The following is a 17,757-nucleotide window of genomic DNA, read 5'->3' as shown; positions in this document are numbered from 1 at the left end:
GTTTGAAAAATTAGTGTTAACTCTGCAGGCTTCCCAAGTCCAGTAAACTGCTCCTTTTTCCTGTCGTCGTAACCTCACAGGAAGCATGACTGAAACCCAATGGAGTAGGAGCAACACTAAGGAAATTTCCAGCCTATTTGATGTATTGCAGCTACATTCTGAAAGAATGAGAAAGGTGCAACTTAAATTCACGAGTGATCAGGGTTTACACTTTATGGAGAAACTATGCCTTTTTTTGCCCCATTGGAGCTGATAAGGTGGGGGTGGATGTCCCGATAAGATATTCAAGGTTATGGGTTAGGATGAGGTAAATAGCGATGGGTTGTTTCCGCTGGCTAGTGAAAACATTCCAAGATAATTAGGAAAAGAATTTAAGGAGAGGTTAACAAATTTATTTTGAAATTGAAGCAGAGTTTGTAAATTGAGGGAGGCGGTGGTGTAGTGGTAATGTCCCTGGACTGGTATTCCAGGGGCCCAGGCTAATGCTCTGGGGATGTGGGTTCGAATTCCACCATGGCAGATGGTGAAATTTGAATTCAATTAATAAATCTGGAATTAAATTAATCTAGTGTGACCATGAAGCCATTGTTGATTGTTGTAAAAACCCATCTGGTTCACTAATGACCTTTTAGGGAAGGAAATCTGCCATCCTTACCTGGTCTGGCCTACATGTGACTCCAGACCCACAGCAAGGTGGTTAACTCTTAAAATGCCCTCTGAAATGGCCACTCCATTCAAGGGCAATTAGGGATGGGCAATATTAGTCAGCGACGCCCGCATCCCGTGAACAAATAAAAATTCTTGAAGGAAAGTTAGTTGTTTGAAAAAGGAGGGACTATTTAAGGATTTGGGGAGTAAGCATGTGAAGAGAAACAGTGGTGCAGATTTAATGGTCTGAAAGGCCTGTTTCTGTGCTGGAACGTTCTGTTCGAGAGAACACTTTTTTTAAAAGCAAAATATTCTTCTTTTGTTCAACCTGTAGGCATGCAACTCAGAGCAGGATGGAACAATGGGCTGCCCCAGCTCCTGCGGCAGTCTTAGGCCGAGCTGGTATCTTGGAGAAGGCGAGTCAGGTCCGCCGGATCCAGCGAGCGAAACAACGGGTTGAAAAACGCCAGCTCAGTCGCAACCGCATTCAGAGGCAGAACCTGGCGAGAGAGTGCCGCTTCCACCGGACCAAGCACCACGGCAGCTTTGTGTACCAGCCGTGCCGACGCCAGTACAACTACTAAACCAATTCAGGAAAACGACGGAGTAGGGAGGGGTCAGTTAAACAGCAGTAACAATGAGTTTGGACGAACTGTGCAGCTCACAGAACAGGTTTTGTCTTAGCTGGCCTTCTGGTTCCAAGCGTAGCTTTTAAAAATAAAAGTCGTTCCATGCTCCGACTAGAACACATCATTTGGGACCTTTTCTTCCTTTCCTGTGTCTTCATGCTTAAGTTACCTTTTTAGGAATGTTAAGTGAACTGGGTCATTTTGCTTTCCTTCCTATTTAAGCCTCAGTTACACTCTTTCGATAGACCATTGCGGTGCAGTGCTTGCTTTAGTTATTTAGTGCACAAATTGAAATGTTGCTGTGCCAGTGGAAAAGGTAAAGGAAATAGTGAACCCACTACCAAGTTAACCTATTACAGCTTTCAGCAGCCAGCAATGTGGATGCCAACGGCCTGGCAAGGTTTTTTTGAGAGACCAGATCTGGGCCACAGCTAAGTGAGTTGACCATTTTCAATTTAAACCACCGTCACAAACGCACGAGGAGAATATTTCGGGATTAAATTGATGTTGCTGTTCTCGTCCAGTATATTAGCAGTTTGTAAAGAATTGTTTCATTAATTCACTGGGTACTTTGAGTTTGATTTTTCTCACCAGATCAGGGAAAATTACTTTTGTGCGCCTGCTGAATTGTTGGTTCTTCTAATATCCCACACCAGTTAAGAGTGCAATTAAATTTACTTTTCAATCTGGTGTTTATTTTTCTCACTGGCCTTGCTGCTTAAACCCTCCCACCTTTATTGCTGAATTGTTCACCCTGGTCACCAACTCCTCCTGTTGGTCTTATTGCCAACCCCGCTGACCTTGCCTTTTGCCATCGGTAGCGTTGAGTCAGATCTGGTGAAACAAAATCTTTCTTGGCTTGGGTTAGTGGTGCGATTTTAGCTGGAGAGGTGACCTTGGGGTAGAGGCGACCTGAAGGTGAGGTTGTGACTTTGTTTTCAAGGGTGCAACTTTTTCATTTGAAGGGGGCTTATTTTAACGGCGAATCTGGATTAGGTGAATTTGCCAGAGAAAGGGGTGTCATGATTGCAAAAACAGTATTTGATGCTTCCCTTCTAGCTTTGCTGCTGCTTAGTCTAAAAGTTTGCAGAGTGGGTCAGAAACTAAGTTTGGTTCATGCTACATGATTAAAAATGTGGGGGTGCATATAGTACCCCTTAACAAATTCCACTTTAATCAATATTTGCAGAAATTTGAGAGGTATGTATTTGTATTCACCCTATTAGCTAATGCAGCAGAAACTTAACCTATTAAAAGTAATTCTCTTAATGAAGAAAACGGCCAACAGTATTATCCCCCCCTTGTGTTTTTTAGAATATTTTCAAAAGGTTTCAAGCCAACTAATTTCTGACGTCAGAGTAGGGTAGTGCAGTGATGTGTTACTGGACTAGTAATCCAGACAAAGTGAGCTCAAATCCCACTGTGGCAGTTTGAGATTTTGAATAATTTTTTAAAGTAAAAATTTGGAAATAAAAAGCTGGGTACCAATAAAAGTGACCTTGAATCTGTCGGATTGTTATTTTTAAAAACCCAACTGCTATACTAATGTTCTTTTGAGAGAAGGAAGCCTCCCTTCCTTACCAGTCTGGCCTATATGTGACTCCAATTTTACACTGAGACTCTTAACTGCCCTCTGAAGTGGCCCAATAAACCATTCAGTTGGCTGAAAGTGGAATTCCAATTCAAAACCTCTATCACTTCCACTACCAGCTTCTCAAATGATGAGGGATGGACTCTAAATGCAGCCTTGCCAGTGACACCCAAATGCCAAGAATTATTATTTTTTAAAAAGCCATCTATGCTGGAAAGCGATAACCATTCTGATACTTGAAATTGTACATTTTTTTCTTTTTTATAAAAAAAACTATTTTTTTCCGTAAGACTAGTTTAATTCACTGACGTCCTTTTCTAGGATGAAAATCCTAGACATCCACATTTGAGGATCTTTAAATGGGAGAGAATGGACTCATTTCTTGTCCTCCGATCCTTGTCTTTGAGCACATTTGTTCTCCCCGCTTTGGTTATAAAAGTTGCCTGCCTAAAAATTATGCTCAAATTACCTTTTTAATCCAGAAATCAATTAATGTCATTCTTGCTCAGAAGAATAAACAGTTGACCATCCTCACTTTTTTTTTTAAACACTCCTTTTCAATCTGTTGAAGAACTTGACTTACACGTGGAAATCTCCCCTTTAATAGTACAGTTGGGACTGGGAACTCGCCATGTGGGGAATTGCAGGTCTGCATCTGTCTGGTGACGTTGCACTATACAGTGCATTGTAGAGCATCGACATATTTCACCACTGTGTGATTTACAAATTACCATGTTTTTTTTTTACATCTGATCATTGAACATTTTTTAAAAAGTATATCTGCTGCAGGCCAAACTCATTGAAAGGTGTAACCCACACATACTTAAAACAGCTACACCAAATGGAATTTCGTCCCAGGAAAGTAAGCACCAAATTGGATCATCACATTCTTTAAGTCCACTTTAACTACATTTGGCACCTAATTCCCCTGAATGAAAATTACTTAAACTTTGTATATTTAAAAAAAAAATGCAATGAATGCATGAAATCTGAAATAACCGACAATGCACTAAGTTCTGATGAAGGAACACATCATGTGACCTTTTGCTTCTTTAGGTGCTGGTCAAGCTACCATGCATTCCCAGCAATTTGTCTTTTTTATTGTGAGCAACGGTTTCTCTCCCCTGTCCACCCCTCTTAGACTCATAGAATGGTTACGGCAGAGAAGGAGGCCATTCAGCCCATCATGTCTATGCTGGCTTTCTGCAAGAATGACTCAGCTATCCCCACTCCCCCACCCTTTCCTGGTGGCCCTGCAAATTTCTTCTCTCCAGGTTCTTATCCAATTCCCTTTTGAAAGCCATGACTGAGTCTGTCTCCACCACCCTCTCAGGTAGTGCATTCCAGATACTAACCATTCGCTGTGTAAAGGTTTTCCCCATGTTTCTGTTGGCTTTTGTGCCAATTGCCTTAAATCAGTGTTCCCTGGTTCTCAATCCTTCCACTAATGGTAACAGCTTTTTTTCTCCCCTACTCCCCTCAATTTTGCATATGATTATGGAATAAACAAAGCCCTTCTTGACCAGCACAGGGTCTTTTTTTTTTTTTTTGGAAGCTATTGTAGCTACTTCACAACTTACCCCATCTCCACCTCCACTCCACTCTGAGCTTGTCACTAATACCAATGATAGATATCTTAATTCCTTTCCTTCTCCTAAGGGTTAATTTCCTCCAGTTTTGAGTTGACTGACGTCAGGGGGAATGGGAGAGGGGTGGAAGTTGGGGAAAATCCTTATGGCACTAATTATATTAAGTAGGGCTTGTAAGATGCTTTGATAAATATTCACACTGCACTGTATCTGCACTAGTGTAACTGGGGCTTTCAACAGCAATTTGTATCTACCTACTAACTTGTACTGAATGCTTTGCTATAAAAGAAGGTCCTGACACTACAGTCTAACTTCCGGATCAACCAAGTGTGGTGCTGAACTGATAGAAATATACAACTTTATTTTGTAACTGAAAACATGCAAGTTTGTGGACAGTATTATCTGTTAAATACAACAAAAGAACATTTCGAAGTGTATGCTGTGCTGTTGCGACCAGTGTTCTGAAGTTGAATTGCTTGTTGGTGACTGGGATGAGAGTGTTCTGCTGATGTATGTTTTGTTTGATTTATTTAAGGATATATGTGATGTGTGAGCCACAGTTTTCCTTTCTAAACTAGACAGCGCAGACTCTCTCAGGGACAATATGTCGCAATGCCGTGTTTTTTTTTAATTTAAAAAAAGATCAACATCCATATTGGGGAGGGGATGGTGTGGAGAAAATCTGAGCATCTGAGGCTTTTGTACATATTTAGTTTGACTTTTTCTGGCTTCTGTTCATCACCAGGATTTCAGGGTGGCTAATAAAAGGATTATAGTAATGTGTTTTTTTAAAAAATCACTCAGGATGAAGGTTGGTGTTCAAAAAGCAGCTTCATCTACCCTAATGTTTTAATTCTCCATCTGTGGTATTGAGAATTTGGATTTGAATGAAATGGTTTTGCCCAGTCTGTCATATCAAAGTGTAACTCCTATTGTAATTGAACATCTTAAACAGACAAGCCTCTGTCTTTCATGGCATTTGTTTTACATTGATATGCTTTTATTTGCTTAATTTGGAGTTGTGTCTGATTTGCAAAATACTTTCATGTATCCAGCAACTGCTTTATCTACTTAAAGTCAATCTCTTTTAATGAAGGCTTGAAGTGTGATGTTCATTGGAATGGAATCTGATCCCAAACTACCACTCACTGAAGAGTTAATATATTTGTTAGGGGAAGGGTTGATAAAGGGTATTCAATCCTTTGCATCGATTTTTTTTTTAAACTTTAAAAAAATATTCTTAGCCTGGACTTTTTAAAGCAATACTTTTTATGGGGAAGTTGAGCTAACATTCAAATGGTATTTCCTTCACCACCTCCCACCCTCCACTGCTGTGGGTTTGAAGTGCATAGTCTATTAATTCAAGTTGTTGGATAACTCCAATTTTTAAAGCAAAAAAAAAACTTTGAATTTCAGAAGTGGCCTGTAATTTCAAAATCAGAATGTTACAGCATTGAAACAAGACATTTTATTCCACCACATCTGTGCTAGTATTTTCCGTAGATGAGCTACCTGGTCTAATCCCACACTCTTGTTTGCTTCCCATATTCTCTTAATATTTTTCCCAGGAAATCTTTGTGTAAAGTTCCTTTTCTTTCTTTCTTGCCCCATACTGACATTGCACAGCTGCAATATTTAAATATAGAATGGTGCAAGTCCATTCCATACGCACCACCTGCTGGACATTCAACACTATTGCCAGATCACAAATAAAGCATATTGGAGTAAAACATGGTACTAAAGGATGGTGTCTTTTTTAATTTTATAGTTGTATTATAAATGATTCTGTATATTCTACTGAGCGGCTATAGTGATCAGGCCCCATTTTTGTAATAACACAAGACGATAACTGGTTCCTTGTTCTAATTACAACTCCCAGTGTATAGTGGTAGTGTGTGCGTGTGTTACCAGATATATATAAAATATATTTAAAATTAGTTATACTGCTTGTATTTATCAGTAACTTACCTCTCATTATGTATTAAATTAACTGTGTATGTGCCTTCCACTCTGGGGATGGTGTGATGGGTTTTTAAATTGTGTATGTATAGATTTAAAAAAAAAAGAAATGGAGACTTGAGTAGTAACAGTAAAGTCCTATGCAAAAAAAAGGCAGCTTGTTTTTCTTTTGGTCTTTCTCATAACTGTTTTCAAATATTGGAAGTGTGAAATGTATAACTGGATTATGGGTGTGGAAATAGTGCTTCAAAGTTAATATTGTCATAGCCATTTGATAATGACTGTGGGAATTTCATTATTTTCATAAAAGTTCACTTTTTCAAAAGTGTTGTCCTGAGTCTTTCAATACATACTTAACACAGTGTAATTACATGTGATAGTTTTCTTTCCGCCAGTGTACAAGACCCAGAATATAAAAAATCTCATGTAATAGAATTTTACTTTAGTCATTGTAGAATTGCTGCTATTGTTGAATGTTAATGGCTAACAGTTGCTCAAGTGAGTTGTGTAAGGGTTAAAATTGAGGTATTATCCCCCCCATTCCTGCTATGTTTCCATAGCCTTGCACCACAGGGTGTGTGTTTATACAGCACAGGAGGCCATTCAGCTTATTATGCTTGTGCTGCATGTTGCCCAGTATAAAATCTTATTAGTATGCAGCAGCCAATTTACAAGTGATAGAAACCTTTCCGCAGGTTGCAATAGAGTTATGGAGTTATACAGCACAGAAACAGGCTCTTCGGCCCATTGTGTCTGTGCCGGCTATCAAGCACCTAACTATTTGAATCCCATTTTCCAGCACTTGGCCCGTAGCCTTGTATGCTATGGCATTTCAAGTGCTCATCTGAATACTACTTAAATGGTGTGAGGGTTCCTGCCTCTACCACCACTTCAGGCAGTGTGTTCCAGATTCCAACCACCCTCTGGGTGAAAACATTTTTCCTCAAATCCACTCCAAACCTCCTGCACCTTAACCTTGAATCTATGCCCCCTGGTTATTGACCCCTTCGCTAAGGGAAAAAATTTCTTCCTATCTAACTTATCAATGCCCCTCATAATTTTGTATACCTCAATTAGGTTCCCCCCTCAGCCTTATCTGCTCTAAGGAAAACAACCCTAGCCTTTTCAGTCGATCTTCATAGCTGAAATGCTCCAGCCAGGCAACATCCTGCTGAATCTCCTCTGTACCCTCTCCAGTGCAATCACATCCTTCCTATAGTGTGGTGCCCAGAACTGTACACAATACTCCAGCTGTGGCCTAACTAGCATTTTATACGGCTCCATCAAAATCTCCCTGCTCTTATAGTCTATGCCTCGGCTAATAAGGTGGTTAGGAAAGCATATGCAATACTTCCCTTTATCTACCTGTGCTGCTGCCTTCGGTGATCCATAGCCAAGTACAGCAAGGTCCCTCTGTACTTCCTAGGGTCCTACCATCCATTGTATATTCCCTTGCCTTGTTGGTCTTCCCAAAATACATCACCTCACACTTTTCAGGATTAAATTCCATTTGCTGCAGCTCCACCCATCTTACCAGCTCATCTACATCGTCCTGTAATCTGAAGCTTTCCTCCTCTATTTGAGACCAATTTTCGTGTCATCTGCGAACTTACTGATCATACCTCCTATATTCATGTCTAAATCATTAATGTACACTACAAACAGCAAGGGTCCCAGTACTGATCCCTGCGGTATACCACTGGTCACAGGCTTCCACGCGCAAAAACAACCCTCGACCGTTACCCTCTGCCTCCTGCCACTAAGCCAATTTTGGATCCAATTTGCCCTGGATCCCATGGGCTCTTACCTTCTTAAGGTCCCACAAGGGAGATTGGTTATCAAAAGCCTTACTGAAGTCCATATAGACATCAACTGCTTTACCCTCATCTACACATTTCACCACTGCCTCAAAAAATTCAATCAAATTAGTCAGACACGATCTTCCCCCTGACAAAGCTATGCTGACTATCCCTGCCTCTCCAAGTAGAGATTAATCCTGTCCCTCAGAACTTTTTCCAACAGACTCACCGGCCTGTAATTACCTGGTTTATCCCTGCTACCCTTAAATAATGGTACCATTTTCTGAGGGTTCAATACGAAGAACTGAACTGAGACAACTTGAGCTCTCAAAGTGATGACACTTACTTTAAAAAAAAGTTTTAATAATTTGGGATTTAACATTTCTAGCCAGTTGACGTTTTACAAGCCAGGTCGGTTTGCTACTTCAGCTTAGACTCGAGAGTTGTAATGCCACAGGAGGCAGCTATGCTGGCTCTCTAGAGCAATCCAGTCATTCCTACTCCCCTGCAAGTTTATTTCCCTCATGTACCCATCCCATTTCCTTTTGAAATAATCATCTGCTTCCACCACCCTCATAGGCAACAAGTTCCAGGTCATTACCAGACGCGTCTTGGTGAATGTACAGGGAAACAACATCTTGGCCTTTCTGAAGCCACTTCTGACTGCTTATAACTTCCGCAACCACCTGGCCCAAACAATTATGGTGATGTAACCCTCATTGAATCACAGCTTGTCCCCTGCACTTCAAGCTTAGGCCCAAGGCAACTGAGGGCACAGCTGCCAATGGTGAAGCAAAGGAAATCAGATATATGCAAGAGGCCAGAATTGGAGGAGCCCAGAGATCTGCGAGGTTCTACAGCTTAGAGAAAAGGAGCAACCAGGTTATGGAGGGATTTGAATATAAGCCTGAGTCTTTAAAGTTAAAAAGGGGTGGCACAGTGGCTAGCACCGCAGCCTCACAGCTCCAGTGACCCGGGTTCATTTCTGGGTACTGCCTGTGCAAAGTTTGCAAGTTCTCCCTGTGACCGTGTGGGTTTCCGGCGGGTGCTCCGGTTTCCTCCCACAGCCAGAGATTTTCAGGTTGATAGGTAAATTGGCCCTAGTGTAGGTAGGTGGTAGGAGAATTGAGGGAAGGTGGGGATGTGGTAGGGAATATGGGATCAATGGGTGGTTGATGGTCGGCACAGACTTGGTGGGCCGAAGGGCCTGTTTCAGTGCTGTATCTCTCTGACTCTATGTACATTTTTCTCCCTTGGCTCTGTCATCTACCACTGAGCAAACCCCAGCCTGCGATACTCTCCCCTCCTTTTGTTCCATAATGGGACAAATAGAACAAAGAAAATTACAGCACAGGAACAGGCCCTTCGGCCCTCCAAGCCTGCGCCGATCCAGATCCTCTATCTAAACCTGTCGCCTATTTTCTAAGAGTCTGTATCTCTTTGCTTCCTGCCCATTCATGTATCTGTCTAGATACATCTTAAAAGACGCTATCGTGCCCGCGTCTACCGCCTCCGCTGGCAACGCGTTCCAGGCACCCACCACCCTCTGCGTAAAGAACTTTCCACACATAACCCCCCTAAATTTTTCCCCTCTCACTTTGAACTCATGACCCCTAGTAATTGAATCCCCCACTCTGGGGAAAAAGCTTCTTGCTATCCACCCTGTCTATACCTCTCATGATTTTGTACACCTCAATCAGGTCCCCCCTCAACCTCCGTCTTTCTAATGAAAATAATCCTAATCTACTCAACCTCTCTTCATAGCTAGCGCCCTCCATACCAGGCAACATCCTGGTGAACCTCCTCTGCACCCTCTCCAAAGCATCTACATCCTTTTGGTAATGTGGCGACCAGAACTGCACGCAGTATTCCAAATGTGGCCGAACCAAAGTCCTATACAACTGTAACATGACCTGCCAACTCTTGTACTCAATACCCCGTCCGATGAAGGAAAGCATGCCGTATGCCTTCTTGACCACTCTATTGACCTGCATTGCCACCTTCAGGGAACAATGGACCTGAACACCCAAATCTCTCTGTACATCAATTTTCCCCAGGACTTTTCCATTTATTGTGTAGTTCACTCTTGAATTGGATCTTCCAAAATGCATCACCTCGCATTTGCCCGGATTGAACTCCATCTGCCCAACTCTCCAATCTATCTATATTCTGCTGTATTCTCTGACAGTCCCCTTCACTATTTGCTACTCGACCAATCTTAGTGTCGTCTGCAAACTTGCTAATCAGACCACCTATACTTTCCTCCAAATCATTTATGTATATCACAAACAACAGTGGTCCCAGCACGGAGCCCTGTGGAACACCACTGGTCACACGTCTCCATTTTGAGAAACTCCCTTCCACTGCTACTCTCTGTCTCCTGTTGCCCAGCCAGCTCTTTATCCATCTAGCTAGTACACCTTGGACCCCATGCGACTTCACTTTCTCCATCAACCTACCATGGGGAACCTTATCAAATGCCTTACTGAAGTCCATGTATATGACATCTACAACCCTTCCCTCAATCAACTTTGTCACTTCCTCAAAGAATTCTATTAAGTTGGTAAGACATGACCTTCCCTGCACAGAACCATGTTGCCTATCACTGATAAGCCCATTTTCTTCCAAATGGGAATAGATCCTATCCCTCAGTATCTTCTCCAGCAGCTTCCCTACCACTGACGTCAGGCTCACCGGTCTATAATTACCTGGATTTTCCCTGCTACCCTTCTTACACAAAGGGACAACATTAGCAATTCTCCGGGACCTCACCCGTGTTTAAGGATGTTGCAAAGATATCTGTTAACGCCCCAGCTATTTCCTCTCTCGCTTCCCTCAGTAACCTGGGAGAGATCCCATCCGGACCTGGGGACTTGTCCACCTTAATGCCTTTTAGAATACCCAACACTTCCTCCCTCCTTATGCTGACTTGACCTAGAGTAATCAAATATCTGTCCCTAACCTCAACATCCGTCATGTCCATCTCCTCGGTGAATACCGATGCAAAGCACTCGTTTAGAATCTCACCCATTTTCTCTGACTCCACGCATAATTTTCCTCCTTTGTCCCTGAGTGGGCCAATCCTTTCTCTAGTTACCCTCTTGCTCCTTATATATGAATAAAAGACTTTAGCAAACAGGGTTAAGGAAAATCCCAAAGATATTTCATGACCCCTTTTAGCCCTCTTAATTCCTCGTTTCAGATTGGTCCTACATTCCCGATATTCTTCCAAAGCTTCGTCTTCCTTCAGCCTCCTAGACCTTATGTATGCTTCCTTTTTCCTCTTAGCTAGTTTCACAATTTCACCTGTCATCCATGGTTCCCTAATCTTGCCATTTCTATCCTTCATTTTCACAGGAACATGTCTCTCCTGCACGCTAATCAACCTGTCTTTAAAAGCCTCCCACATATCAAATGTGGATTTATCTTCAAACAGCTGCTCCCAATCTACATTCCCCAGCTCCTGCCATATTTTGGTATAGTTGGCCTTCCCGCAATTTAGCATTCTTCCTTTAGGACCACTCTCGTCTTTGTCCATGAGTATTCTAAAACTTATGGAATTGTGATCACTATTCCGAAAGTAGTCCCCTACTGAAACTTCAACCACCTGGCTGGGCTCATTCCCCAACACCAGGTCCAGTATGGCCCCTTCCCGAGTTTGACTATTTACATACTGCTCTAGAAAACCCTCCTGGATGCTCCTTACAAATTCTGCTCCATCTAGACCTCTTAACACTAAGTGAATCCCAGTCAATGTTGGGAAAATTAAAATCTCCTATCACCACCACCCTGTTGCTCCTTCATCTTTCCATAATCTGTTTACATATTTGTACCTCTATCTCACGCTCGCTGTTGGGAAGCCTGTAGTACAGCCCCAACATTGTTACCGCACCCTTCCTATTTGAGTTCTTCCCATATTGCCTCACTGCTCGAGTCCTCCATAGTGCCCTCCTTCAGCACAGCTGTGATATCCTCTTTGACCAGTAATGCAACTCCTCCACCCCTTTTACCTCCCTCTCTATCCCGCCTGAAGCATCGATATCCTGGGATATTTAGTTGCCAATCGTGTCCTTCCCTCAACCAAGTCTCAGTAATAGCAATAACATCATACTCCCAGGTACTAATCCAAGCCCGAAGTTCATCTGCCTTACCTACTACACTTCTTGCATTAAAACAAATGCACCTCAGACCACCAGTCCCTTTGCGTTCATCATCTGCTCCCTGCCTACTCTTCCCCTTAGTCACACTGACTTCATTATCTAGTTCCTTACAGGCTTTAGTTACTACCTCCTTACTGTCCACTGACCTCCTCATTTGGTTCCTATCCCCCTTCCACATTAGCTTAAACCCTCCCCAACAGCATTAGCAAAAGCACCCCCAAGGACATTGTTTCCAGTCTGGCCCAGGTGTAGACCGTCCAATTTGTAATAGTTCCACCTCCCCGAGAACCGGTCCCAGTGTCCCAAAAATCTGAACCCCTCCCTCCTGCACCATCTCTCAAGCCACGCATTCATCCTGACTATTCTTTCATTTCTACTCTGACTAGCACGTGGTACTGGTAGCAATCCTGAGATTACTACCTCTGAGGTCCTACTTTTTAACTTGGCTCCTAACTCTCTAAATTCTGCTTGTAGGATCTCATCCCGTTTTTTTACCTATATCATTGGTGCCTACGTGCACGACAACTAGCTGTTCACCCTCCCCCTTCAGAATATTCTGCAGCCGATCTGAGACATCCCTGACCCGTGCACCCTCCTTTTGTGCTGTATCATTTTATCTTCTCTCCCATACCTGCATTTAGTTCATCTTTATGAGCCCAACTTCCTGCTCATCATGACCACATTTCCCTTAAACTGGTGACCACTTAACTCTCCCCCCTGGTAGTTAACACGGACACTAACACCCTCTCCTATGCACTGAGCCTTGACCTCCCTCACCTGTCATCATCCACCTCCCCATAAAATCCACTCCATCAGTCTACACTTAATCAGCTGTAAAGTGATGGACAGGGTCATTGACAGTACTTAATCGCCAATGCTCAGGTTGGGTTTTGCCAGGACCACTGGGCACCAGACCTCATTACAGCCTTGGTACACAAAAGAGCTGAATTCCATGAGAGGTGAAATTGACTGCCCTGGACATCAAAACACCCTTTGAGCGTAGCATCAACGAGCCCTAGTAAAATTAAAGTCAATGGGAATCAAGTAGAAACTCCATTTGTTGGAATCATACCTAGCACAAAGGAAGATGGTTGTGGTTAGTGGGGTCAATCATCAATGCCTCAGGATGTTGCTACAGGAGTTCCTCAGGATAGGGTCCTAGGTCTAACCATTTTCAGCTGCTTCATCAATCACCTTCCCTCCATCATAAGGTCAGAAGTGTAGATGTTCCCTGTGGCACATTGTCCAGTACCATCTGCAATTCCTCAGCTACTGAAGCAGTCTGTGCCTGCATGCAGCAAGACTTGGACAACATTCGGGTTTGAAGGGCCAGGCCATGACCATCTTCAAAGAGAGTCTAAACACCTTCCCTTGATATTCAACAGTATTACCATTATCGAATTCCTCCAGCACTAACATCCTGGGGTTTACCATTGACTAGGAACGTTAACTGGATTAGTCATAAATACTGTGGCCACAAGTGCAGGTCAAGATGCTGGGATTTCTGTGGCGAGTGCCTCACCTCCTGATTCCCCAAAGCCTTTTCACGATCCACAATGCACAAATCAGGAGTTGAAGTAATTTACAGTACAGGAGACCATTCGGCCAATCAGGTCTATGCCAGCTCTCCAAGGAACTATGCAGTCCCACTCCCTGGCTCGATCACTGTAGCCCTGCAAGTCTATTTCTCTCAGGTCGGCAGCCAACTTTCTCACAGTCGGTGATTGTCTCCACTTCCACCACCTTTGTGGGCAGCAAGTTCCAGGTCAGTATCACCTGTCATGTAAAAAAGTGCTTCCTCATATTCTACCTGCATCTTTTGCCCAAAGCTTTCAATCTGTATGCCCTAGTCCTTGTACTATTTGTTAATGGGAACAGTGTTTCCTTGTCTAACTTATCTAAGCCCGTCATAATCTTGTACACCTCCTTTGTTCCAAGGAGAACAAACCCAGCTTTTCCAACCTAGCCTTGTAAGTAAAATCCTCCATCCCTGGAATCATTCTGCACCTTCTCATCCTTCCTGAGGTGTGGTGACCAGAACGGGATGCAATACTCTAGTTGGGGCCTAACCAGAGCTTGATAAAGGTTTTGCACAACTTCCCTGCTTTTGTACTCAATGCTTCTATTTATGAATCCCAAGATCCCATATGCTTTACTAACCACTCTCTCAATATGCCCTGTCACCTTCAAAGATCTATGCACATGCACCCTCAAGCCCCTCTGTTCCTGCACACTCTTTAGAACTGTGCCATTAAGTATAGATTGCCTCCTCCTATTCCTTCTGCCAAAATGCATCACCTCACTTGTCAGTATTAAATTCCATCTGCCACCTGTCTGCCCACACTGCTAGCCTATGTCCTGTTGAAGGCAGTTCACATCATCATCACTGTTTGCCGCACCTCCAAGTTTGGTGTCATCAACAAATTGAGATTCTACTCTGTATTCCTATAGATATAGCAAAAAAAAGTAGTGGTCTCAGCACTGACCCTTGGGGAACAACACAGTCTACCATCCTCCAGTCCGAAAAGCAACCATTTACTACAACTTGCTGTTTTCTGTCCTTAAGCCTATTTTTTTTTTTATCCAATTGGACACCGACCCTCCTATTCCAAGAGCTTCAATTTTGTTTAGCAGCTTTTTATGTGATACTTTATCAAATGCTTTCTTAAAATCTATATAAACATCCACTGCATTCCCTTCATCAACTTCTCTGTTACTTCATCAAAGAATTCAATTAGATTAGTCATGCATGATCTGCCTTTTACACATCCATGCTGGCTATCATTAACTCAAACCTCTCTAAGTGTCCATTGATATTTTCCCTGATTATAGTTTCTAAAACCTTACCCACCACTGATGTTAAACTGCCTGCAGTTGCTAGGACTGTCTTTACTCCCTTTCTTGAATAAGGGTGTCACACTTACCACTCTCCAATCCTCTGGCACCTCCCCCGTATCCAGGGAAGATTGGAAGATTATGGCAAGCCCTTCAGCTATCTCCATCTCCACTTCCTTTAGCAACCTAGGATCCAAGCCATCCAGACTAGGTGACTTATCTACCCTAAGCAAAGCCAGCCTTTTTACCATCTCCCCCTCTCAATTTATACCCTATCCATTGCCTCTACCCTCTCCACTTCTACTGATATTTTGCCAGATTCTACTTCTTTAGTGAACACTGATACAAAATACTCAAGTATATTAGCCTTGCCCTGTGCCTCTAAGCATATATCACCCTCTTTGTCCCTAATAAGCCCTACTCCACCTCTTACTACTCGCATACTATTTATATGCCAGAAGATCTTTGGGCTCCTTTTAATGATGACTGCCAATCTATTCTCATATTCTCTCTTTGCCAGTCTAATTTTCCTCTTCACCTCCCCTCTCAACTTGTATATGGCCTGGTTCTCACTTGAGTTCACCCGACATGCATCATACACCCTCTTTTTTTTTTGTTTCATCATCTCTATCTCCCTCATCATCCAAGGAGCCCTGTTCCTGGTTCCCCTACCTTTCGCCCTTGTTGGAATGTTCCTAGCCTCTACCTGAAGCATCTCTTCCTTAAAGATAACCCATTGTTCAGACAGCTCTTCCTGTCAGTCTTTGGTTCTATTCTACCCTGGCTAGATCCCTTCTCATCACATTGAAATTAGCCCTCTTCCAATTTAGACATTCTAACTTATTTTGTTCTTTGCTTTTCTGCACTAGTAGTCTAAACTTATGATACAATGATCACTCTTACCGAAGCACTCCCCCACAGACACTTGGCCCTCCTCATTTCCCAGCACCAGATCCAGCAATGCCTCTTTTCTAGTTGGGCTGAGAACATCCTGATTAAGGAAGTTCTCCTGAACACATTTCAGAAGTTCCTCCCCCTCCTTACCCTTTACTCTAAAATGATCCCAATCAATATTTGGTTAATTAAGTCCCCCAATATCACCACTCTATAGTTCTTGCAGATTTGGTACTCTTTCCCTCTATTTGGAGGCCTATTGAATATCCCTAGTAGCATGATCATACCCTTTTTGTTTCTCAACTCTAACCAAATGGATTCTGTCCTTGCCCTTTCAAGGACATTCTCCCTTTCCACCACTGCAATGTCTTCCCTAATCAGGACCGCCACACCACCTCCCTTTTCTGAACACTTTATATCCTTGTATATTAAGCGCCCAGTCCTCACCATTTTCAAGCCATGTTTCTGTTATTGCCATATCATATATCCATACTGCTATTTGTGCTTGTAGCTCACCAACCTTATTCACCATTCTTTCTGCAATGGAACACTCTCCACATGCCTGGATGAATGCAGCTGCAACACTCAAGAAGCTAAACACCATCCAAGAAAACCAGCCTGCTTGACCACCACCTCATTGACCACCTTAAACATTCACTCCCTCCAACACTGGCACAAGGTGGCTACAGTGTGCATCATCGACAAGATGCACTGCAGAAAGTCACCAAGGCTTCCTTGACAGCACATCTAAAACTTAGAAGGACAAGGGCAGCAGGCACATAGGAACACCACCAGCTCAGTGTTCTGCTCCAAGTCACACCATCCTGAGTTGGAAGTATATTGCTGTTCCTTCATCGTCACCAGGTCAAAATCCTGGAACTTCCTACCTTACAGCACCGTGGCAGTAACTTCACCACACACACTGCAGCGGCTCACTACCAACATCAAGGGCAATTGGGGATGGACAATAAATGCTGGCCCTGTCATTGATGCCTACATCCTGTGAATGAAGAAATAAAATTTAAAAAATCATGCCCCTCCCTCTCCACGTCAGTGTCAAAACTGGATTAGACCGTTTGAATCCAATGCATCCTTTTCAATCCTGAGCTTAGTTTTGAAGCCCATATCTTAATCACAAAGACTGCCTATCTAATATAAAAGCAAAATACTGCGGATGCTAGAAATCTGAAATAAAAACAAGAAATGCTGGAACCACTCAGCAGGCCTGGCAGCATCTGTGAAAAGAGAAGCAGAGTTAACGTTTCGGGTCAGTGACCCTTCTTCGGACTGCCTATCTAAGCCTCCCCCCTCACCACTCTTCGCACCCCCCCAACCCCCATCAAACACCACATATCTGATGCCAAAATCCTCTTCCATACCCTGTTACCTCCAGATGCTGCTGTTCCAATGCTCTTTTGGCCAAGCTCCCATCCTCTACCCTCCAATATTCAGTTCATCCAAAATTCTACTGCATGTTTCTTACCCTACATCAAGTTGTCATGTACGAGCCCTAATCTTGCTAACCTCAATTACCTTCTGGTCATCCAATATTTAGTTTAAAATTCTCATCCCTGTGTTTAAGTCCCTTAATGGCCTCACCTGTCACAACTTTCAACCTCCTTAAGCCCTACAACCTGGGTCAAAAACCTGGAA

General features: G+C 42.9%; 1 protein-coding gene across 4 annotated transcripts in view; it reads left to right on the top strand.

Moving 5' to 3' along the window:
• Positions 1-6,741, top strand: part of LOC137378304 (tumor protein p53-inducible nuclear protein 2) — a 41,905-nt gene extending 35,164 nt beyond the window's left edge. For all 4 annotated transcript variants that reach the window (XM_068048562.1, XM_068048565.1, XM_068048563.1 and 1 more), the window contains exon 4: positions 983-6,741. In XM_068048562.1, coding sequence (XP_067904663.1) covers positions 983-1,232 — 250 coding nt within the window. In that variant the 3' untranslated portion in view covers positions 1,233-6,741. The remainder of the gene's footprint in view (positions 1-982) is intronic.
• The last annotated feature ends 11,016 nt before the right edge of the window (positions 6,742-17,757 follow it).

Source organism: Heterodontus francisci, chromosome 16, assembly GCF_036365525.1.
Source record: "Heterodontus francisci isolate sHetFra1 chromosome 16, sHetFra1.hap1, whole genome shotgun sequence".
Taxonomy (NCBI): domain Eukaryota; kingdom Metazoa; phylum Chordata; class Chondrichthyes; order Heterodontiformes; family Heterodontidae; genus Heterodontus; species Heterodontus francisci.
This window is presented reverse-complemented; position numbering and strand designations above follow the sequence as displayed.